General features: G+C 49.8%; 1 protein-coding gene across 4 annotated transcripts in view; it reads right to left on the bottom strand.

Moving 5' to 3' along the window:
• SNX29 (sorting nexin 29) overlaps positions 1–23,667 on the bottom strand; it is a 569,335-nt gene that overhangs the window by 208,527 nt on the left and 337,141 nt on the right. For all 4 annotated transcript variants that reach the window (XM_036826193.1, XM_036826192.1, XM_036826194.1 and 1 more), the window contains one exon: positions 1,466–1,582. In XM_036826193.1, the coding sequence (XP_036682088.1) occupies positions 1,466–1,582 (117 nt within the window). The remainder of the gene's footprint in view (positions 1–1,465; positions 1,583–23,667) is intronic.

Here is a 23,667-nt window from a genome sequence, read left to right as displayed (position 1 = left end):
AGCAGTGCTCGTCTCTGGAAAGACAAACCCAGGACGGACCACTGTTATTGCCTCTGGGCAGGACAATAAAGGGCCCGGGATAGGAAGGAGATTTATTTTTCACTGATCATACCCTTTTATAGTACTTGGCTGTTTAGCATGGGTGTAACAAGGTTTGTCAAGAGTCCAAATTTTGACATTTTTCAATCGTTTAAAAAAAAAAAATCCGGTCTTTCACAGCAGACAGATCCAGATCTGTCACTCCTCACCATGACTCAAAAAAACTATTAAAAAAATTATGAGACAAGAAGAAATTTGAACACCGAAATTCGTTGGTATAGACAAATTATTGATAATGGAGGCCTGACCATGATATTCTATTTGTTTTCTTCATTTTTATAGCTATACACTGAAATGTCTACAGATGAAACTGCCTGGTATTTGATTCAAACCAATATGGAAGGGAAAAGCAGGTACTGGTAACTTGAAATAAGATTGACCATGACTGACAATAGCTCATTTCAACAATGGTTACATGAGAGTGCATCACACATCCGCCGACCTTCAGGTGTTTAACATTTGACATCATAAGAAAGTTTTAAAGCAAAGAAGAAGCTATTATAAATGTGCACAGAAGGACAAGATGCTCTCAGCAACATGATTTGCAGTAGCAAAATACTGGAAACAACCTAAATGTTTATGAACACAACCAGATTTAAAATATTGTAGTATTTCGTTCAATAGAGAATTAAAGAATCAAGAAAGTGAACAAACTAGGTCAGGAGTTCTCAACCAGAGGTGATTCTGTCCCCCAGGGGATATTTGACAATGTCTGGAGACATCTTTGGTTGCCATGACTGGGTGGGGTGCTACTGGCCTCTAGTGAGTAGGAATCAGGGATGCTGTTAAACATCCTACAATGCACAGGACAGCCACCCCACAAAGAATTAAATGGCTCAAAGTGTCAAGAGTGCTGCAGTTTAAAACCCTCTATTAGATCTATGTGGGATGGTCCTCAAACCATAATGCTAAATAAACATAAAGACACACACACACGGGGCAAACAGATATGTACAAGTATACCATGTAGGTAAAAGTTACACAAAACCGAAACTATTTATTTCTATGGAAATTTATCCATGTAGTAACTATAAAAACAGGGAGGAGAAGGCTATATGTCAATTTCAGAATATCGATTATGGGCACAGGGCATGAAATGGTGCCAAGGGGACTTTGACAGATTCTGTAGCATTTTATTTACTTTACCCCCTCCCACCCAAAGGAAAGCAAATGTGCTAAAGGCTAATGCACGTAAAATCTAGATGGTAGCTACCTGGATGTTCCCTCTTTTAGTGTCTGTACTTTTCCATACCCTTGACATTGAACAAACATAACAGCACGGTTGTGAGCAGCAGAGGCTGGGGGGACCGACAGACGGTGTGGGCAGAATGGCAAGGCCAGGGCCTTGCCGGGTGGGAGCACTTACCGGCCCCCGAAGGTCGATGAGCTCCTGCCTCATCTGGGACACGAGGGCTTCCTTGGCCACCAGGGCCCGGTGCAGGCGCTCATTGAACTCGATCAGCTCCCCGTGCATCTCTGCCACCTGCAACGCACAAGCACCACGTAGTGAGGCTCGGAGGGCAGACCCTCCCCCACGATTCGCCCCCGCCCTCTCCGAGCCCATCACTTGTCAGCAAGGCATCAGGAGGTTGTCGGGCTGGAAACAGTAACACTGCTTATACTTACGGATTAGCTACGCAATCCACTCAGAAGTTGAATACGTTTTTGACTTGGTTGATTTTAACATTATGGACTCAACGGTCCCCAGTTTATGGTCACAATATGACTGTATCAGGTCATTTTTGGACCTTAGGCTTTTATTCTTAATAAATGAATAATTTTCTGGCAAAGTCTTTCTTTCTCATCTGAGTTGTGCCTGTCAAGAATTTCCCCGCTAATGGTACAAGGAGAATGACCGACCATTTCTGTTCATCAGGGCCTTGGTTCTGAAAACCAAGAAAACAGAACCGGAGCCTTGCTGAGGATGGTGACAGGGAGGGTGACAGACACACCTGCAGCAGCACAGCTGCCCTATGGTCACTGCTCATTCTATGCCAGGAAGATATTATTGCTCCTACCTCACAGAAAGAGGAACAATGTCAGAGGTGTTTAAGGAGCTGGGTCACAGTCACACAGCTAATAAAGGGCTGACTCCGCAGCCCTGGCTCTTGGCCACTGGGCCACACTCCACAATCCTGCCACTCCACTGTTTAGCCCATTCAGGCCTGCCAAGAGCCTGCGAATTTATCCACGTTTCAATACTCTTGGCTGATCCCAAATAAATAAAAATGGAGGTTGCGATAAGACAGCCCATGACTGATGGACAGAATCAATAACAGATCTTTCAAGCTGTAACTTACAAACAGAACAAAGATATCTCATACGGTCAAAACATACAGTAATTTCTCTGATTACAAGAGTGATCTTACTGGGGCTTAAAATCAAATTCAACTGTAATTTATTTAAATGTTTTAGAGAAATGTGAGAGTGTAATCTTGCCGTGCTCATCAGGAACCCTAAAGGAAGAATCTGGCGAGCATCTTACATAGAAGTCCCCCAGAATACAGAGGTCAAGCAGACCCCACCTAACCCCTGTCCCTCCGCCCTTCTCAAAAGATCATCCCTCCTATACCCCAGACTTCAGCCAGGTACTTACTACATTCTATATAACACGTAAATAATATCAGACCATTTATAATAAGTATTCTATGTGAAATATAAAACATACTGTCAGAATAAAGAAAGGATGTAAGGAGAAGCTTTGTGGGGAAAAAAAAGAGTAACCTGAATCTTGATGCTTCAGGTGGAATAAACGGAAGCCCTCCTCTTTATTTTTATTTTTTGGATATGTTATATAAAGGGTAAAAGGCATAGAAGGAAATACACGAAGATATTAACATTAGTCAAGGGGTATTTTTCTTTCCATTCTTTCTACTTTTCAGTTTCCTAATAATTTATCAGAGAGAATAACCACTTAGCCTCTTTAAAAGAATTAAAATTTTTCACCTGAAAGTAAGGGGAGCCAGGTGTAATCAACGTGAAATTTATCAGGTTCCCAACCATAATTCTGACGCATCCATTAATTTGCTCTGTGAATCTCCACTCAAATGTCATCCCCTCTCTGTCCCTCAGATGCTCACCTTTTTCAAACCAGTGTGAAATGCAAAGTGAAAATGGCATAAAAGACATTGCAATAGCTATGCAATTAACAAATGGAGAATAAGTCACTGAGTCTTTTAACCAACGTTTTTTTGTCATACAGACCTAAAGTTAATATTCCCCGGTTGCCTTATTCCTTTTGTATAAAAAAAGCTTAAGATGATCTTTTGGCCTTTCACAAACAAATACAACATCACTAATAATGCCTGTTCAACTCCTCCGCACAGAAATCACATAAACCCTCCATGAGCTTCCTCAGGGCTGAGAATCCATTTACCACACAGTAAGCAGGAAACATACACAACTGCCAATATCACTGCTAAATACCAGCTAATATGCCCCCACAAAATGCAAGCTTTAAATAAGTGCCACTGTCATTTCTAAAGCAAAGCAGGGTTTTGCTTTGTTTTTGTTTTGTTTTGTTTTGTTTGGCAGTGGAAACCAGAGTGTTAAAACAATTTTCCGTAAGTGCATAAAACACTGAAACATCCCAGTTTCAAGTGGTGTTTATCATGAGCCGTCAAAACCCTGGTTCTCTTTTGCAGCCAGAGAGTAACTTGACCACATCAGACAAAGCTTTCATTTCACTAGGGAATGGGGGGGAAAATCCTATGGAACTGAGGAGACACAATTTGATGAAATAATTTCCTGCAGTCATTAAAATGGCAATGCTCATTGTTACTAGGCAAAGCTCTGAAACCCTGAATTTCTCCATTACATACATATCCCTACAAACAGTTACTGATATAAACAGCTTTCATCTTACATAAACCATACTGAGCTTACTATTCCTCAAATAACTCTTTCCAAACTCTAGCATAACTAGAAATGAATTCAAGACTCAGAGAGAGCCTCAGAAGAGAAATGTGAGATCACAAATGGTTCCCATTATCATCAAAATAAAAGGCACAACCACTGCCTATCGGAATTTCTATGAGGCTCTGAGGGCATTTACAGGTTTCACCTGACCTTCCTTCGTTATTCTCAATAGCTGCAGGGAATAGGATAGAGAGAGAGATGGGGGCCCTCCAATGCTTTCTCCACCAAGCAGCAAGAGTGATCTTCCCAAAGCAACAGCTGATGTTGTCACCTGCTGTTTAAAACCTTCAATGCTTCTCACTGCCCTAAGGATAAAAATCCACCCTCCTTCCAGATCTGGCGCCGGCCTCTCTCCCTAACACCATCTCCTGCCCCTTTCCTCCCAACAACTCTCCCTAATGCCACTCAGCCCCGCGGGTCTTCTACGTTCCATAAACATGCTGAGCTCTAGGAGGTCACCCTGTGGACAAAGAGGAGAAAGACACAACCAGCAGAGGAAACAGCAGGTGCAAAGGCCCAGAGGTTGGCAGGGAGGTAGCTGAGAGAGGCAGTTAAGGGCTCAGACTCTGGTGCAAGACTGGTCTTGGCTGGATCACTTAACAGTGTGCTCCCGTACGAGTCACTTAACCTCTGTGAGCCTGAGGCCCGTCACCTACAAAACGGGGATTAAAAACCACACTCACCAGGACATGGCAGCAACCTAAGTGGCCGTCGACAGATGAATGGATAAAGAAGATGTGGCACGTATACACAATGGAATATTACTCAGCCAAAAAAGGGAACAAAATTGAGTTATTTGCAGTGAGATGGCCGGACCTAGAGTCTGTCATACAGAGTGAAGTAAGTCAGAAAGAGAAAAACAAATACCATATGCTAACACATATATATGGAATCTAAAAAAAAAAAAAATGGTTCTGATGAACCTAGGGGCAGGACAGGAATAAAGACACCGACATAGAGAATGGACTTGAGGACATGGAGTGGGAGGGGGAAGCTGGGATGAAGTGAGACTAGCATCGACATATATATACTACCATATGTAAAATAGATAGCTGGTGGGAAGCAGCTGCATAGCACAGGGAGATCAGCTCGGTGTTTTGTGACCACCTAGAAGGGTGGGATAGGGAGGGTGGGAGGGAGACGCAAGAGGGAGGGGATATGGGGATATATGTATATGTATAGCTGATTCACTTTGTTATACAGCAGAAACTAACACAACATTGTAAACAATTATACTCCAGTGAAGATGTTAAAAACAAAACAAAACAACAAAAAAAACATGCTCACTGCACGGGGCCGCCGTGTGGATGAAATGAGCTGCCGCCCTTAGCAGGCTTGGCACCATGTCTGCACGTGGCAAATGCTCAGGGAATGAAAGCTCGTTTTACATGGTGGGTGATCACGTGAAAGGGACATGAAAGAGGAGGAGGAGGAGAGGCAGGTCTCCGGAAGCCACATGGAAAAGGGCCACATGTTCCATAACAAGTGGCTCAGACGGCTGTGGAGAGAGCCTCACCGTCTCCAAAGCAGGAATGTCACCAAGAGAATGGCTAACCGCCCGCCAGGCACTGTTCTCGGTGCTGGGGTGCAGGAAAGTCATGCGGTTCACACCCTAGAGGTCAGACAAACTGGACTAGAGCCCAGAGAGAGAGGAGGACTTGGAAGGCGGGGTATCGGGAAAGGCCTCGCCCAGAGACAACACTCAGGAGTCACGTCTCCAGTCGGCCTTGACACATGCCAGGCAGCCTGCTACGGCCGATCCATGCCCTAAATCACAGCCAGGCACTCACTGTGTGCTGGCACCATCAACGCTCAGGGCCACTTTAGAAGTCTGTCGTGTTTCTTACTACTCTCAGCAGTTGTATTTCCTTGAAAACTAATCTGAAGGCAGTTAAGGAGGAGGTGCCATTTGACAACACTAATGATGGTGACAAAGTCAGAGGCAAATGCCAGGTGGAGTTACACTGACCACAGCTGATGCAGCTTCCAACAGAGCCCAACATGGGCCAAAGCACTGGGAACTGAGCCCCGATTCTCTGAAAGGCCCAAGGGAACACATGGATGGCAGCAGGTACGGTTCCCAAGTTATGTCTGGAAGGTGCACAACTCATGAGCTAATAAGGTGTGAATGCTTATCAGTCAACATTTGGGTTTTGTCGTTTAGGCTGGAGAGAAGACGGCAGAAAGATTTAAGAAGTTTAAGTCACTAGGCTGTTTGGCAACATCTGTCAGACTTTTGAAATCACTCACCTGTGGCTTAGCAAACCCCTGCTGTGGAGTAGCCTGTGCCTCTACTTGCACATGTGCTCAAGCAGAAGTTTAGCTCCAAATGGCTGGAACCCACCTAAATGCCCAACCACAGGGAACTGGTGAAATCTGTCAGGTTCCACTGCTCTCTCCCACTGCCTGCCACTTGGCAGACATCACTAGTCAATCACGGCTACCTTCCTCAAGAAGATACCCAGGCAGCCCTAACCAACTGATCAGTGTGTTGGCCTACGTGATGACACCTATTTAGTATCCCTGGCCTAAAGGGTCATCATTGACAGGGAAAGGCGTCATCAAGGTGACATTTGAGTTGGGGTTTGTAAGATGATGTCTTTGGAGCTTCAGGAGACTGAGCAATCCCTTCCAGCTGAGGCATCAGGGAAGATGATCTCCAAAAATAATGTGTCTGTGAAAAAGCTTTTAAGTCTGTGAAAATCCCAGGAATTACCATAATTACCTGCCAAATCATGAAACGATTATAAATTTAAAAAAAAAAGCCTCTGGCACTTCCTTTTATATCAGAATGTTCTATCTAATCACATTCAAGTAAATCTTGCTTCACTCCTCCTTTGGCTATCGTACCGAATTAGACACTTCCTGATTAATTAGACCAAGACACTCCCAAATTTTAACAGCAACTGAGACTCTTTTGGTCACATACTCAAACTCTCTGAGAATGTTCACTTGATGCCTCAGAATCTACCTCAGTTTTATAAAACACACAAACTGTTTGTGGGTCCCAGTGACACTGGCCGTGGGGAGGGATCTAGAACCTCCCTCTGCGGTGAAGACACTATGCCCACCTGGGTAAAGACAAAGCCCTAGCCAGTGCCCACTTGCCTTAATATACTTTTGAACACCAACTATTATATCCATCAGCTCATGTGACCCTCGCCACCCTCCTGTCAGGTGGGCAGGGCCTCCTATGGATGGGGCCTCAAGGCTCAGAGAGGTCAGGCTGTGAGTCGAAGGCATCAGAGTCAGAGCCACTGTCTGTGTTCCCTGCCCTCCACCCTGGGGCACAGGAGAAAGCTGAGCCCTTCAGGGGTTAAGGAGATGAGTCAGTCCCGCAGAGCAGAGGGAAGCAGCACAGTGTGGACCAGTGGCTCCCAGAGCAAGCTGATCATGAGTTGCTCGGAGGGCTTCTGAGAAATGCAGATTTCTGGGCTTCACTCCCAGAAATGCTGATTCAATGTGGGGGAGTCCAGAGCAATACTTTTTAAAGACCCCAGTGACTGTGATGATCGATCAGACTTGGGAACAACTGTCAAAGACAAAGGGGAAGGATTTCACACACTCAGGTGTGAATTGCAGTGGGGCCACTCCTTAGTTTTAGAAACCTAGGTTTTTCAGTTCATCATTTGTAAAATCGGGATGTCACGGAAGCTCCTCCACTTGTCAGCTTTCAACTTCCAGATTCTCAAGGAGGTGAACAAAGGCTCAACCAGAGAAAAACCACATCAAGCCTGCCGGCCAACACCAGATGGCAGCAACCACCACGCGCAGCGCTGTTACTCCTGCGATGGCAGAGTTAAGTCTGCAACCGAGGGGGCTGTGAACTGGGGCAGGGATGTGAGCTGTCTGCTACCCACCTGAGGCAAGCACAGAAATTCACAATAAGTGTTTCGAAACATCTGAAGCAATTTCATATTGGTATGAAATCCAGGAATTCCGGAATTTTTCTAGTTGGTTTTTTTGTTTTTTTTTGTATTTTACAAAAGTACCCATTTGCAATGAATTGGAAATACTTAAAAACAAACAAACCAAAACCAAAAAACCCAAAAAACCTGGCTCTTCAGCACAGATAGTTTGAGAAGCACCTATCGACAACACAGATGCTATACTTGAAACAACGTTTTGCATTAATAATTATTAGAAACAATGACTAATAATGATGAAAAAAGCCAAAATACGACCATTTTTGGATAAAATTTGTGAAGAGAACTGAAAAGAAAAATAAGAACCAATGTTATCAACATCTGTTGGTCTTTTAGATGTATATACCTTGTTTCCTCGTACAGAGTCAATTTAGGCTTGAAGACTAAGAAAATCAGGAACGTTAACTGAAACAACACATGTCCAGACCTAGCTGAGGTCACAGATGTCTTCAAAAAAAATTACAGCTGCCATCGCTCTCTTTGAGACTGATGGTGGGCCTTTCCCGCAGCTGCCTGATCATGCCCATCTCCCAGAGGAGGAAGGAGAGGTTCAGGAACTGAGCACCAAACCAAAACAGAGGTACAAAGAAGGTAAACACCTTGCCCAAGGCCACACAGGAAGTAAGCAGCAGAACTGGTTTTCAAATTTCTGAGTCCATGTTTTGGACTTTCTACCCTGCTTCTCTGCATATACCATGACCAGGATGCTGAGCTGGCATCTCAAGATACCAGAGGACCTGGAGGAGGTGATAAACCTGGGATCAAGTACAGAGAGCATTACCCAGGTAAGGGGCACCATCACGCACAAGCACGCGCACACACGTGCACACTCCGGGAAAAGGCACCGTCTCTGGCTGCTCCCGAGGCCCGGTCTGGCTTATCACAGACCAGTCTGCAACCAGCCCCCTCGGGGGGACCCTGGCAGTAAGGGAAGGAGCGCCCAGGGTAAACAAGAACCTTAGCAAAGGCAGGAGCTACTGTGAAACTCAGGGCCCAAGGAGAAACCCAGAAACTTGGCCGGCAGCCAAGATGGGCCTTCTTCAAAGTGGTCATTGCTTCATGTGAAGGCACTGTGCAAACCAGTGTGTAAATGAAAATTCCAACATGAAGACATTCCAGGGGACTGTCAGGAATACTTGGAGATGTTTGGCATCAACGAGCCCTCCAAGCAGGGCCTCGAATCAGGTGCAGAAAAACGAGGGGCGTGAAGGTCAAACCCAGGTCCTGTCTATTCACTGCCGTGTGACCTCGAGTAAATTACTTCACACCTCTGACGCTTGGTATCTTCTTTGTAAAATGAGGGTATCGTTCCCTATTGTCCAGATTTGTCATGAGGAACAAAGTGATGACAGAGTTTGAGGAGCTCCCGGTGCCTGCCACAGTGAGTGATCCTTTATTTATCGTAACGGAGCGCCTCCTCGGGTCCGGCGGTGTTCCAGGTGCTTTACAGGAGCAGGCACCACCGCCTGGGAGGTCGAGCTTTATGCCCATTTTACAGATGAGGAAAGCAAGCCTCAGCAAGGTAAAGCGATTGCCCAAAACCAGTCTGCTAGAGGGGGCCGGTGTGATGCGGGGCTCGGGGTCCTGCATCTCCCGAGTCTCCTGTTCCTTGTGCCTTCCAGACCACCTTGCGCTCTGATTCTGCTGTGTGGGGCTGACCCCGGCAAGGCGTGCAGGCTCGCCCTGACGAGGCAGAGCTCTGGGATCTCGGGACTGATCCTCCTGGATCACTGTCAAGCTGCCCAGTGACAGGTTCACCGGGAGCCCAGGGAGCAGCTGCATCCTCAAGTCCACCGAGATAGCCCCGTGGGGGCTCCATCCGCAGCGCCACTGAGATAAGTAGAAGCCTGCAAGGAGGCCGAGGGATAAGTTCCCGTGGAAGAGAGACTTCCTTCACCTCCTCTGTAACGAGCCGTTCTGTGCTCAGAATGCCGGGCTTGAGAGAAGGGATGCTTAAAAACATTTGGCTGGTATTATGGTTTAATGGGGGAGGAGGAAACACCCAGAACTCATTAATTACGGGATGCCTCTGAGAAACAGATGTTATGTAACTGTTAAAGCCCAGCCACAGAGCTGCTGGGTCCCTGTCCCCGACGTTTGCCCTCATTTCTCCCGACACCCGACCATTCAGAGAATACACCGGGCAAGCTGTTGAGAAAGGTCACACACGGCAGCAGCTGCTACCCACCCAGATAACACCTTTTCTTTCCTGCTTTCCACTAATGGCCCTTAAAGAGCAAAGGCAGAATATACGGAAATGGCAATAATAAAAGAGCAGCCAACACCTTCCTGGTGGTTGTTTGAGACAAATGAGCAAGGACAGGAGAAAAAAAGCAAAAACAACCCTGAGCCCCAGCCCTCTGCTGAAAGACACGTTCCTATCAGAAGAATAACACAAGAGGCATCAGGCATCTGTGGAGGTTTTTAAACAGGTTCCATCAACTGTCACCCATCCTGGGACTTCCCTGGCGGTCCAGTGGTTAAGGCTCCATGCTTCTACTGCGGGGGCCACGGGTTTGATCCCTGGTCAGGGAACTAAGATCCTGCATGCCGCGCAGCACGGCCGAAAAAAAGAACCTGTCACCCATCCTGGTGGTGGCATTACCAGAGGGGTCGCACAGCCTGGTGTTTAAGGCACAAACTCCAGAGCCCAGCGACCTGGGATTCCCCAGCTTCTAGCTGTGACTTCCGGCAAGAAGCTTTCACCAACCTGGGTCTCAGTTTCTCATTCATAAAATGAGGTTAACAGTGTAGATTTCACAGGGTTTTTGTGAGATCTGAGCAAGGTGATATATACGCAAGAGGTGCTCAGCTAGGAGCCCACAGGCACTGAGTGCTCCGTAACTGTTGGCCATTATTATGCCATTAAACCGGCACCAAGAAAAACATCCCGTGTCACTGGTCCCACAGAATCTACAGCCTTAACCACCTTCAGATCTGTCCCCACTCTTCCATCTCTGTCACCCAAGCCTTGGTTGAGAAGCCTCCCATCTCCCACCTGGACAAACACAGCAGTCTCCAGCTGCCATCCCGCTGCCCTCTTGTCCTCCGCCCCACCCCCAAGCTGGCGCTCAAATGGCCTCCCTATGACCCAAACCCGATCACATCCCTTCTCTGCTTAAAACATTTCACTGATGTTGACGAAGAAATGACAAGAGGTCTGCAATTTGCTTCAAAAGAATATGGAGGTGAAGGCAGTGGAGGGTTAGGCATGGAGTGGGATTGGCCTTGGCAGCTGGAGCCGGATGAGACCGTGTGATGGGTACAGGGGGTGCGTTACACTATTCTGCCTACATTAAATTTCTCCAGAATCCAAAGTTTTAAAATATCTTTCAATGGCTTTCCACGAATTTCCCTGGCATGGCATACAAGCGATGGGAGGAGAGGCAAGGTGGGGAAGGGAGGGAAGAGGTGGGAAGGGGAGAGAAAGAAATATTTCAAGGGAAAAACCGACACTGATCATATGAGATTTCATCCTGCCCCTACACTTCCCTCTGTGCACATCTCCTAGAATCCTATCCACCCTTCAAAGATGAATTCATATCTCAGTTTACCTTACTCCCCAGATCCTTTGACATGTTTATCCATGTTTTCCATAAATGATTCCTCAAGAGTGTAAGAGCAGTTATTGTTTTCTGAGCACTTACTACATGTCAAGCACTTTCAGGGCCACAGAAAAAGGCTCTTTTGTAAGAAAAGGTGTGTCTCTGAGCGGCCACAGCCCCGCAGGGGCTCAGTGCGTGGCGCACAGGCTGGACACAGCTCCCACTGGTCCTGAGAACCGCATGCCCTCATGCAGTGTACAACCTGCACAACGACACACAGAGGCCTTAGACACTTTGCTAGGTGCCCTGCTTCTCCCATCTTACAGGGGAGGAAACTGAGGCCCAAAGCGGCTAGAACATTCGCCCATGGTCACACAGAGATGATGGCACTGGGTGACGCCAGACCCACGCTCCGTTTCTTACACACGGCACCCACAGGAGGAGGTGTGGCCCTACGTGGCCAGCCTCCGTGCACCCCAGCATAGAGTGCCGCCTCCCAGGCCTGTCATGAAACGCAAGACCTCACCCGACTCCACATGTCTTCCAAGGGATGGCGGCCAAAGCCACTGACAACACCTGACACTTCTGGGGCTTATTTCTGCTGGATCAGTGAAGGGTGGGGGGCAACAGAGGAGAAGACGGTGAAGGCCCCTTTCTGTTAACACAGCAGATAATGTCATTTAGCTGCCATCGCACAGTGGTTGTAATTATAACCCGTTACAAGTACAAAACACTGTGCTCGGCCAGGCTATGAAAACGGGTCAAGAATTACTTTAAAAGGCTTTGCTAGGTGTCCCTGGTGGCGCAGTGGTTAGGAATCCGCCTGCCAATGCAGGGAACACGGGTTCAAGCCCTGGTCCAGGAAGATCCCACATGCCACGGAGCAACTAAGCCCGTGTGCCGCAACTACTGAGCCTGCGCTCTAGAGCTGCAAGCCACAACTACTGAGCCCACATGCCACAACTACTGAAGCCCACACGCCTAGAGCCCATGCTCCGCAACAAGAGAAGCCACCGCAATGAGAAGCCCATGCACCGCAACGAGAAGCCCGTGTACCGCAACGAAGAGTAGCCCTGGATCGCCGCAACTAGCGAAAGCCCGCGTGCAGCAACGAAGACCCAATGCGGCAATCAATCAATTTTTTTTTTTTTTAAGTCTTTAAAAAAGGCTTTGCTGCCCTCTCCTTTCAAAAGCACTGCTGTTACAGGCTTGCTCACAGGGGACAGCTATCGATTCCCAGGGATCCTGGGCTTGGAAGGCAGCTCGGTGCTGGCCTCGTCTGTCTCCCCAGCACAGAAAGCTTTCTCCAGCCTGCTGGCGGCGGGGTGGGGAGGAGGAAGGAGGTGGGGAGACGGAAGGGGTGGAGAGAGGAAGGGGGGAGGCCATCATCATCGAGAGCAAACATCTGCCGAGCGCACACCTGGGCGGCCCCAGGTCCCAGCAGCGTCCCTCTGTGAGCTCATCCACAGACAACCGTTTGAGGCCCGGCCACGGCATTGTCTCTTCTTTAAAAATTCATCTTCAGTACCCGAAAATTCTCAGAGATTCATTCATTCAACAAATTTCTATTTGCATCTACCAAGCCCTGTACATCTATCAAGTACTACAGACATAGTAGCAAATGAGAGAAAAATCCCTGCCTTGGTGGTTTCTCCATTCTAGTAGCGACACCGCCCCACCCCGACGAGGAGACGGAGGTGCACGGAGGTTCAGTCCTCGTCAAGACTAACGAGCTGAGGCCTTGGGCTCTGAACTTGGAGCCCACGCTCACCACCACCACGAGGGACCACCTCTTGGCTCTGGGGTGGTTCATTTATAAAGTTCCTCCTGTCTGTAGCCATTTCTGGAATGACTTCGTTCGCCTATGCAGTCATTCGCTGGTGCGCCAGGCGCTGTCCTGGGTTCTCACTGGGAGCTCACCCTCACCAATAGTGGAGTTGGCGGATATGCCACCTTCTCTCCAGGTTCTGGGCATCAGTGGTGACCTCGGGGAGCTCCCTGCCCCCGAGGGATTCAGACACTGACAGTCCCCATACAGCACAGCCAGTGTCCCAGCCAGAACACAGTGGGGTCCCGGGGGCCAGGGGAGGGGTCCAGAAGACTGTACACAAGGGGAGGCTTGCGGGGCGGGAGGAGGTTAGCCAGCAGGAGGCAGGAGAACCAGGACACACCCAGGCCCAGCCGCGTCCAAGCCGCAGCACTCCTGTGCCCCCCAGGCTCCTGTGCTATACAGTGGGGACCCATCGTGCTGAGCGGGCAGGGCTGGTGGGAGACCCAGATGGGACAAGAGCTGACCTCAGAGCCCCAGGCTGGCACACGGGAGGGGCTCACCCTGGGACAGCTTCTTCTCATTCTTGAGAACTGGATGCCAAACCTAGGAAGTTACATAATATCACAGATCTACCACTCGCTCCCCAATTCAGAGGTTTCTCCAGAAAATATTTCACCCTGAAGTGCTGTTTTTAAGTTGATTGTGCAGGGTGCTGGAAAGCAACGGATTTCATATAAAGATGTAAATCCTGAAGTTATGTGGCTCTTTGTCACAGTCTAATGTCTTCCAGGAATCAGGGGAGACCGGTGCATTTTTAATCATATTCCTTCGGAAGGAATACATAGAGCCCTCCTGAATATTTTGAACACGGCTCGATAAATTATGCCCACGTTTCAAAAGAAAGACAGTAAATGAAAAACATTAAATTTTATGAGCACTGAAAAATGTTTCTCTCCCTGGATGGTCTCTTTCTCATACCAAACAGCACTGGCTTAAAGCTGAGAGGAGCCCCCTTCAGGTAACGACCACCTTGCTTCTCCAGGGTGGACACAGTCATGCTGGGCAGTGAACTGTGGACACAGACAGCTGGACAGAAGGACACTGCTGCTCAAGTGCACGTGTGCAGTGTGGGCGGGTGCTGGAGGCTGAACTTGGAGCGCCTCCATACGGTGAAGGACGTGGACTGCCCTCCAACACCTTCCTTGTCAAAGAAACAAAGGTCTTGCCTTCAGCAAGCTAAACAGGCGATGCCTGGCCTAAAAAATTGATTGGCCTCCCACTTTCATAATGACTCAGCCCCCAAAACACCGATGAGACGTTCAGGTAGAAATCTATTTATGCCAAGAAAGAAAATGCCTCATACACCCAATTCCACAGCACACTGAATACTCTCCACCTGCAGAGGCCTCAGAGGCTCCTCTGGAAGCTGCTGCAGAGAGAACACGAGTTTGGCTCAAGGATGCAGCACATCAGGTTGAAGCAGCCGAGGAAGGGCCCTGGAGGTGTCACGCCACGGTGACTCAGCCCCGGAAACTTCCACTTTGCACCAGTTTCGTGGCAAGATCTGCCTGCTTCCTTGGTGCTTGTATTCCTAGAACCTGCGCTGGATTGTCCCAGACCTGGGATGAGTGGCAGCTGCCGGGTCAGGACTGCCAGTTCACAGGTTCTTCCAAGAGGCTGTCGCCCTTGCACTGCGGGGCAGACCACCCTCACTGCACAGCAGGACGATCCTTCTCATCTCCACTAAGCACCGGGATGAATGGGTTGGGAGATGGTCACAAGTTTTCTTCTTCTAAGCGAGATTTTTTTTTTTTTTTTTAGAAATTCACGTTCTTTTATTTATTTATTTATTTATTTATTTATGACTGTGTTGAGTCTTCGTTTCTGTGTGAGGGCTTTCTCTAGTTGCGGCAAGTGGGGACCACTCTTCATCACGGTGCGCGGGCCTCTCACCATCGCGGCCTCTCTTGTTGCGGAGCACAGGCTCCAGACGCGCAGGCTCAGTAATTGTGGCTCACGGGCCCAGTTGCTCCGTGGCATGTGGGATCTTCCCAGACCAGGGCTCAAACCCGTGTCCCCTGCATTGGCAAGCAGATTCTCAACCACTGCGCCACCAGGGAAGCCCCTAAGCGAGATTTTTAAAAACCTCCTTAGATGACCTCAGCCAGTCCCACGGTTTTGGATAGCACCTGCACCCTGATGACCGCTAAATACACATCTCCCACTGGGACCCCCAGAGTCATACATTCAACTGCTCATTCAGCAGCCCCACTTGGAATATTTGTTTAATTTACCATTTTATCTTTTTATCTTTTATTTTTTTGGCCGTGCGGCTTGCGGAATCTTAGTTCCTCGACCAGGGATGGAACCTGTGCCACCTGCAGTTGAAGCGCAGAGTCCTAACCACTGGACTGCCAGGGAATTCCCTTCACTTGCATATGTAATCGGCATCCCACACTTCAAAGGAAATGGCCTGAAAAGCCAACACTTGATTTCCCCCCTCAAGCCTCCTCCCACTTGACAATTCCCAGCTTCCTTCCGTCTGCTCAGGCCAGAAACTTTGGAGCCACCCCGGACTCTTCTTTCTCTCATAGCCCACACGCAGTCCACAGCAAGTTCTGATGGTTTTCCTTTCAAAGCAGATCTAGAATCCAGCCACCTCTCACCACTTCCTCTGTCAGCACACCAGGCCCAGCCACCAGGCCGTCTCACCTGGACCCCGGCAAGAGCCCCCTGGCTACCACCATCTGCTTTCAACAGACTGGCCACTGTCGCTCTGCTCAAAAACTCACCAGTGGGGACTACCCTGGTGGTCCAGTGGTAAAGAATCTGCCTTCCCACGCAGGGGACATGGGTTCGATCCCTGGTCTGGGAACTAAGAGCCCACATATTGCGGGGCAACTAAGTCCGCATGTCACAACTACTGAGCTTGCGTGCCTCAACTAGAGAGCCTATGTGCCGCAAACTACAGAGCCCAAGTGCCACAACTACAGAGCCTGTGTGCCACAACTAGAGAGGAAAAAAACCCGCATGCCACAACTAGAGAGAAGCTGTCACGCTACAACGAAAGATCCTGAATGCCTTAACGAGGATCCCGCATGCCACAACGAAGACACAACGAAGACACAACGAAGACCCAACACAGCCAAAAAAAAAAAGAAAGAAACTCACCAGTGGCTCCCCGTGTCACTCAGGTCAAAGCCAAGTCCATACAACAGCCTGGGAGGCCCGGTCCGTCCAGCCCATACATCTCTGACCTCGGCTCCTACGGCCCCTCCCTTCTTCACCAGCCTCATGTCTGTTTCTGAAACACCAGGGCCTTTGCAGAGGACTTCCCTCTCCCAGGTAACTAACCACCAGGCACATTCCCTCCTCCACCTTTGGGCCTTTACTCCAAGACCACCTGGCCAGCATGGCTTTCCAAGTCCACCCCGTATAAACTAGTCCTCCCAGCCCCATCACTCCCTGCACTTGTTCTGATTTTTATGCGGCCCTCACTACCATCTGACTACTGTTTCTTCAAACTCACTTGCTCCTCACAAGGGAGAAGCGAAGGAGGGCAGCGATCTCTGGGCATGTGTGTACTGCTGTTCCCCAGGGCCTGGAACAGTGCCTGACACACAGTAAGCGTGCAATAAATGTGTGTAGCATATGGGCAGAGAGGAACAGAAATTACCCACGAATGTTTTTAAATGTTAAAAAACATTCAACCACGTTAGAACTCCAGGGCTCATATCCACAGCGAATGACCTCTGCCTGCGATGAAGTTAGTGCTATACAATGAACATCTGTGTCCCCCGACCACAATTCGTGTGTCAGAGTCTAACCCCCAATGTGACGGTGTGAGGAGACGAGACCTCTGGGAGGTGATTAGGTCATGAGGGTGGAGCCCGCATGAATGGGGTTAGTGCCAGTCGTAGCCCATTCGGGCTGCTATAACAAAGTGCCACAGACTGGGTAGATGATGAACAACAGACATTTATTTCTTATAGTTCTGCAGGCTGAAGTCCAAGATTGGGGTGCCAGCTTTGTGGGGTGAAGGCCCTCTTCTAGGGTGCAGACGGCTGACTCCTCACTGTGCCCTCATGTGGTAGAAGGAGCAAGGCTGCTCTCTCCGGGCCTCTTCCATAAGCTCACTCCTGAGGGCTCTGTCCTCATGACCTCAGCACCTCCCATGAGCCCCACCTCCTAGTACCATCACCTTGGGCGTTAGGTTTTCATCGTATGGATTGGGGCAGGGGGACCACGAACACTCAGACCACAGCAGTGCCCTTTAAGAAGAGACAAGAAAGCTTGATCTCCACCACGTGAGGACACAAGAAGATGCTCATCTGCAAACCAGGAAGCTGACCCTTTCCCAAGAACTGGACCTGCTGGTGCCCTGGTCTCGGACTTCCAGCCCCCAAACTGTGAGAAATAAATGCCTGTTGTTTGTAAGGCACCCAGTCTGTGGCATTTTGTTACTGCACCCTGAACGGACTAAGACGCCTCACTCAGGGGCTCTCCTCTGCTTGAGGAAAGAAGAGGAAGGTGACGGGGGAGGATCCAGCAAGGTGGGGACCACAAGCCTCAGGCCAGGGTCAAGGCCTGGTGGCGCTTCCCTGCAGGTGAGCAGGGCCTGTCTTGTTGACCAGGCTGCCACAGGCCCAGCCCATGTGCTGCGACTCCCAGGTCCTGCTTGCACAACCTGTCAGCCCAGCTGAGGTCATCGGATCACCAGCAGGAAAGCAGAAGGTGGTCGCCTCTCCCTTCCCGAGCACAGTTCTTAGCGAACGACTTTAACTTGCTTTTTGCACATCGGCATCTCCCGCCCCCGGACTGGAGGTGTTGCCGTCTGGGCAAGGGCTGCGCTCGGGCTCACTGCTCTGTCTCTGGGTCAAAACACAGCGATCTGTCCTCAAAGCCCACCGATGAACGGCCTGTCGGTCTCTGCAGGCAGCCCAGGGGCTCCGACACCGAGAAGAAGGGACGGCAACGCCTACCCCCACTCCCATCTGCTCGAGGGATGTTCTTCCACATAAATACAAGACCCCTCTCAACTCCTGCCCTAGGGGTTTCTGGAAACTTCTTTGAGGGATTTTTAAACAAACACCAATGATGTTCTGACCCAAGAGGTTTGAAATGGAAGAGACAAGAAGGCGTGTGGGCGCTGGATAGGGACAGGCTTCAGAGGCAAGGGGGCCTCAGGGAGGACAGCCTCCGTCATCCCCCCATGAGAGGGGGCCTCAGCTCCCGCACTAAAACAGGGTGACGGTGCCCACCTCGTTGGGGGAGTGGGTGTGAAGAATCAATCCAATACACCGTGTACATAAAACTCCAGGGACAGAGCCGAGAACACAGCAAGCGTGCAATGGAGGGGACTGAGGAAGAGAGGGGGAGAAAACACACAGAGGACGCACAGCCCTGGACACCCCGGCTCCAGGCCTCCGGAACGTCCACCGCAGGGAGGAAGGCTAGTTCTGAAGTTAGAGAATGCCCTGGGGCCTTTGCAACAGAGGCAACAGTGGATTTCCACATATGACATCATCGCTGAGCCACTCCCCACTGCTGAGAAATCTGCCCCCCGACATCCCAGGACCCCCACCTGGACCACCTCCATCGCCCTCTGCACAGCGGCCAGCGCCCGGCTCCTCTGAGGTCACGCGTTCTGTTCCTCTCACCAGGCGGCCCCATGTGCCAGATCCTTCCACGTTCTCTCCTCCAGAAACGTCCACGTACCTCACCCAGCTGGATGTCATCAGTCTGCCGTGTGTCACGGACCCTCCACTCTGTGCTGTGCCCTTCCCTTCAGCCCTGTGAGCTCCCTGAGGTCAGGAATGCCGCTGCGTCCCCAGAGCACAAACCCTGTGATGCTGGGTTGGCACATGACATGGCACACTGGAGGCCCCTGTGTTCGGTAAGTTTCACGACTCCACGTGCAGAAAACCAGGCCCGGGGGCCCTGTAGCCAGGGCGAGAGGACCGTTCCAGCTCGACAGAAAATTCCCAACAACGACTGTTAACCCTCAGCGGGACAGGAGGTGAGCTCCCTACCACCACGGGATCCTGAGCAAAGGCTGGTCCCTGCCAACCTTCCCAGCACAATTCCACACTTTTTTGTTGTTGTTGTTAACTCGCTATGGCCCAACACAGTGGTCTCCCAGCTCTCCAAGGAGCCCTTCCCCATTCCAGAGCCTCCGTCTGCTGTTTCTTCTGCTTTCTACTCTTCCTTTCTCTCCTTCTCATCACTCGGGACTCAGTTCAAACGTCGCCTCTGCAGACAGGCCACCCTGTGTGCAGTGGCTCTTCTCAGCATGGGTTCTGTTCACCTCACGCCTGCACGGAATCCCCTTCCCGTGAGCGTGGCTGGACCCAGTGACTTGCTTCTCAAAGAACAGAAGACGGAACGGCATTGAGATGCTACGGCTAAGATGAGGTTACAAAGGCTGACGTCCCTCCTGCCGTCACCCTCACAGCTGCTCGTCACTGCTCCCTACGATGGGATGCTCAGCTACGTCAGCTGTCCTGCGCATCAGGACCTGAGGCCCCAAAGGGAAGGGGCACGTGATCTGGTACTGACGGACTGGCACATACATGTGCTGGACAGCAAATTTAGCCACAAGTCAACAATAAATAACATGTTCTTTTAAACTACTAAGTTTGAGAGTAAATGTTACATAGAAATAGATTAACTTACTTGTTGATGACTTGTTTGCACTCTATTCGATTTGCTAGAATATAAACTCCATAAAGGCAAGACCAAGTCTGTTTTGTGCGCGTGCACGCACATGCGCACACACACACACACACCCCAGTGCTTGACGAAGGCTCCCAATATTTGTGACATGCAAAAGTGGCATCGACACAATTTCCATGGGAGTCGGCAGGTGCGGTCAGAAGGTCTTTGGCATTAGGATTCCGTGACCTCAGCCACACTTGGAAACGCCTCCCTGGGAGAGCCTCCTGGGAAGCTCTTCCGTGGGGCTGCACACATGGGAGAGGACACTCAGCAATGATGGGCAAGGGGGGACAGCTGCCATCTGCCCACATGTGCCAAGCGCTTTACAGGAGCTGCCTCACCTCATCCTTTCACATCGACCTCCCTCTTTAAGATGAGGAAAATGAGACCCGCAGAGCCGAAGGAACTGGCCGAAGCCACCCTGCGAGTCAGGTTCGAAGCCTGGTCTGTCTGATTCCCAAAGTGGGGAGCTACTCACTTCACAACACCGAACCTCAAATCACTGCACCGGCAAAAGGAGGCTGGGAGAGTCGCAGCGACTCTGCAGACGCCCCCTCTGTGAGCAGTTTACTCCGGGGAAGGAACTGACATGTGATTTTGGTACCGACAGAGTAATATCGACACAAGTTGCTTTGTAAATTTAGCCAGAAATGAACAGGCCTTTCAAAAACAACTTGCTGTTTTGAAAAAAGGCTTCATCCAAAGAAGAGACCTGGGCGGGGCGGGGGGGAGATGTCACTGCAGAGGCTCCCACCTCCGCCCCACACTCTGGGGGCTGCACGGGCCGGGTGGGTGAGGGAGGGGGGGATGGAACGCTGTTCTCCACTTTCCAACACGGCCCCTCCCTGCAGGGAAGGTGTTTTGCTCGTCAGGGAACGTGTGGAGCCTGGCTAGCGTCCATTTCCTCAGTTGCCCAGGAAGGTCTGAGCAGCTCCCAGTGGACAGGATGGCGGCCGGAAGGAGCCGCCTGTAGTCAGAGAAAACCCTGCCTGTACCAAGGACAGAGCCCTCGAGGGGATGCTGTTCAAGTGACAGGCACGTCTGAGCTCATACGGTGGCAACAGGTTTACTACATCGAAAAGTAACTTGAAGGTCACCCCCATAACCCTATGTCTCATCCAGTCCTTGACAACACCAACCAACACACACACACACACACACACACACACACACACACACACACACACACACACGGCCTCCAGCCTTCCATCAGCAGCTCCTTGCAATGGGCGTCTGCTGTTTACTGCCCAGCTCTTACTCCTCCTTCCTGCAGTAGAACCTGGACTTGCCTTTGCAAAACCTGAGCTAAAATAACGGAGAGAGATGTTTAACTAGATGAAAAGTTAACACTTTGGTATGGCATAAAGGCCATAGGCTAGGACCAGCCTCGTGGGCCTGTGGCCAGCGCACTCACACGGGGTCTGCGCTTCAAAGAGGGGGAGGAACCTGCACTTGGGGCTTAACGCTCTGTGTTCACCATCTTGAAATTCTTAGTCATTTGATCTCTGAATTGCCGATTTGTACGTGAAGTCTGATGGGACCACGGAGCGTGTGTGTGAACAGAGGACACGGGTTCTTGGCCGTCTGCTTCCCCACCCTCACAGAACAAGCGCTGCCACGCTCCATCCCCACCCTAACACGGGCCTGCTGTGGACACGTGCCCCCATGTGTCAGGTCCCAGGCAGGGCCCCAGGTGCCTGGGAGGGTTTGCACTTGCCCTGCAAGTATCCCCACGTCCAAGGAAGGGTGACATTAAATAGCAAATACAATTTTTAAAAAACACCCCGACAGGTCAAGAGAGAGACTACAGAAGGAAGGAAGACGTTTTTATCCTGATTTTTGAACAAAGACCAGCATTTTCATCTTGCACTGGGCCCTGCAAATTATGCAGCCAGCCCTGCACCAGACAAATGACAGATCTAAGGAAAATATTTCTAGAATACAGATGACAAAGAGCTCTCACAAATGACCGAGTGGGAGGGCCCCTCTCCCTTTCTCCACCACAGGCTTTCGGGAGGATCGATCTCACCCCCATCCCGAGGGACTGGCTCAGGGATGGCACCATCAGGAGTCTAGGAGAAGGGAGACGTTGGTGGAGGCTTCTGGAAAGAGAAGTTGGCTGCCTCCTCTGGGTGCTGTGACCGGGGGCTGGGGGCTCTGGAGCCTCTCAGGAGGTGCGTGGGGAGACAGAGGTGCACGCCTCGGAAGCAGGGGCAGGGGCGGTGGGGGGGGACTTTAGTCCTTCGTGACTGCTTCCATCTTGCTGGACCATGCCTCACCTGCCACTGCCTTCTTCAGGACATTTTGGAAAGGCAGCTCGGAGATCAAGGCCAACAGTCAGACTGGGGCCCTGAGGAAGGTGAAGCCTTGGCGGGTGCTTTAAAAGATCCACACATCACAGCTTTGGGAGCAAGGTGGCACTGTGACATGAACAGGAGAGAAGACAAATCTAGATTTGCATCCCATAGACTGGGAGTTTGAGATTGACATGTACACACTGCTATATTTAAAATAGATAACCAATAAGGACCCTACCTACTGTAGAGCACAGGGAACTCTGCTCAGTGCTCTGTAACAACCTAAATGGGAAAAGAATTTGAAAAAAGATAGATACTTGTATATGTATAACTGAATCACTTTGCTGTACATCTGAAACTAACACAACATTGTTAATTGACTGTACTCCAATACAAAAAACTAAAAAAAAACAAAACAAAGTAGCTTAAAAAAATTAAAAAAAAAAGATTTGTATCCCAGCTCCATCACCCACTAGCTGGGTGGCCTCGAACAGGTGACATATCTTAAGCTCAGTGTGCTGTACTCCGTGTCTTTGTCTGTAAAAGGGTCTACTGCTATCTGCTGCCTAGGCTGGTTAAGAAGATAAAATCGAAAAAAAGATTCTCCAGGGCCTGGCCAAGGCTGGTATTAAATGAACACTCAGCCCCTTTGCCCTCTGTGGCCTCCTCCAGTACCAGCCTCAGGGGACGGCTGCAGGAAGACTCGGCTTCCCCGTACCTTGATGGTCCATGTCGAAAATGGGGCAACAAGTGATGTGTCCCTTTGGAATACACAAAGCAGGACAAATGTCACCAGTTAAAATGCAAACCCTGGGTAAAGAAAAACACCGTCTCCCAGTATCTTTTCTCTAAGAGGACAGAACTTTAAGGTATTAGAGTCACCACAACACAAAGAGCAGTCGATGAAAAGTGCCAGCATGCTTGGGCCAAGCCAAACAGCATCGTGACACACATAGGGCAGTGCAAACAGAGTTTCTTCATGTCATGTCACAGTGCCACCTGCTAAAAGATTTTTTTTTTAAATTCCTGCCAAGAACTTCTCTGTAGTCAAATTTATTTATGGCTCCCATGCCATCTTGAGATGCTAAGCAGAGACTCTATTTTGAACACCGTGGCTCTACCTGTGCTACACTGAGTTCCAGACCAAAACTTTCTCCCTAAACGCTGAAAGACCACACTATTAAGTCATTTCAACCTTCTGTTAGCTACTCTGGGAACAGTCAGTGCCTCCGGGTCTCTGGCGATGGTCTAATTTAATTTGATTTAAAATGTAAATATCACGTTTTTCTACCTCCCTCGAGGCCAACCGTTTCTTCTTCAAATATGGTGACGGCTTAATAAAGACAGAAAGTGCCCTGGCCACTGTTACACACTCAGACCCAGACAGACTGTCT

Source organism: Balaenoptera musculus, chromosome 15 (genome assembly GCF_009873245.2).
Source record: "Balaenoptera musculus isolate JJ_BM4_2016_0621 chromosome 15, mBalMus1.pri.v3, whole genome shotgun sequence".
Lineage (NCBI taxonomy): Eukaryota > Metazoa > Chordata > Mammalia > Artiodactyla > Balaenopteridae > Balaenoptera > Balaenoptera musculus.
The sequence above is the reverse complement of the archived record's forward strand: the minus strand, read 5'-3'. Positions and strand labels throughout refer to the sequence as shown.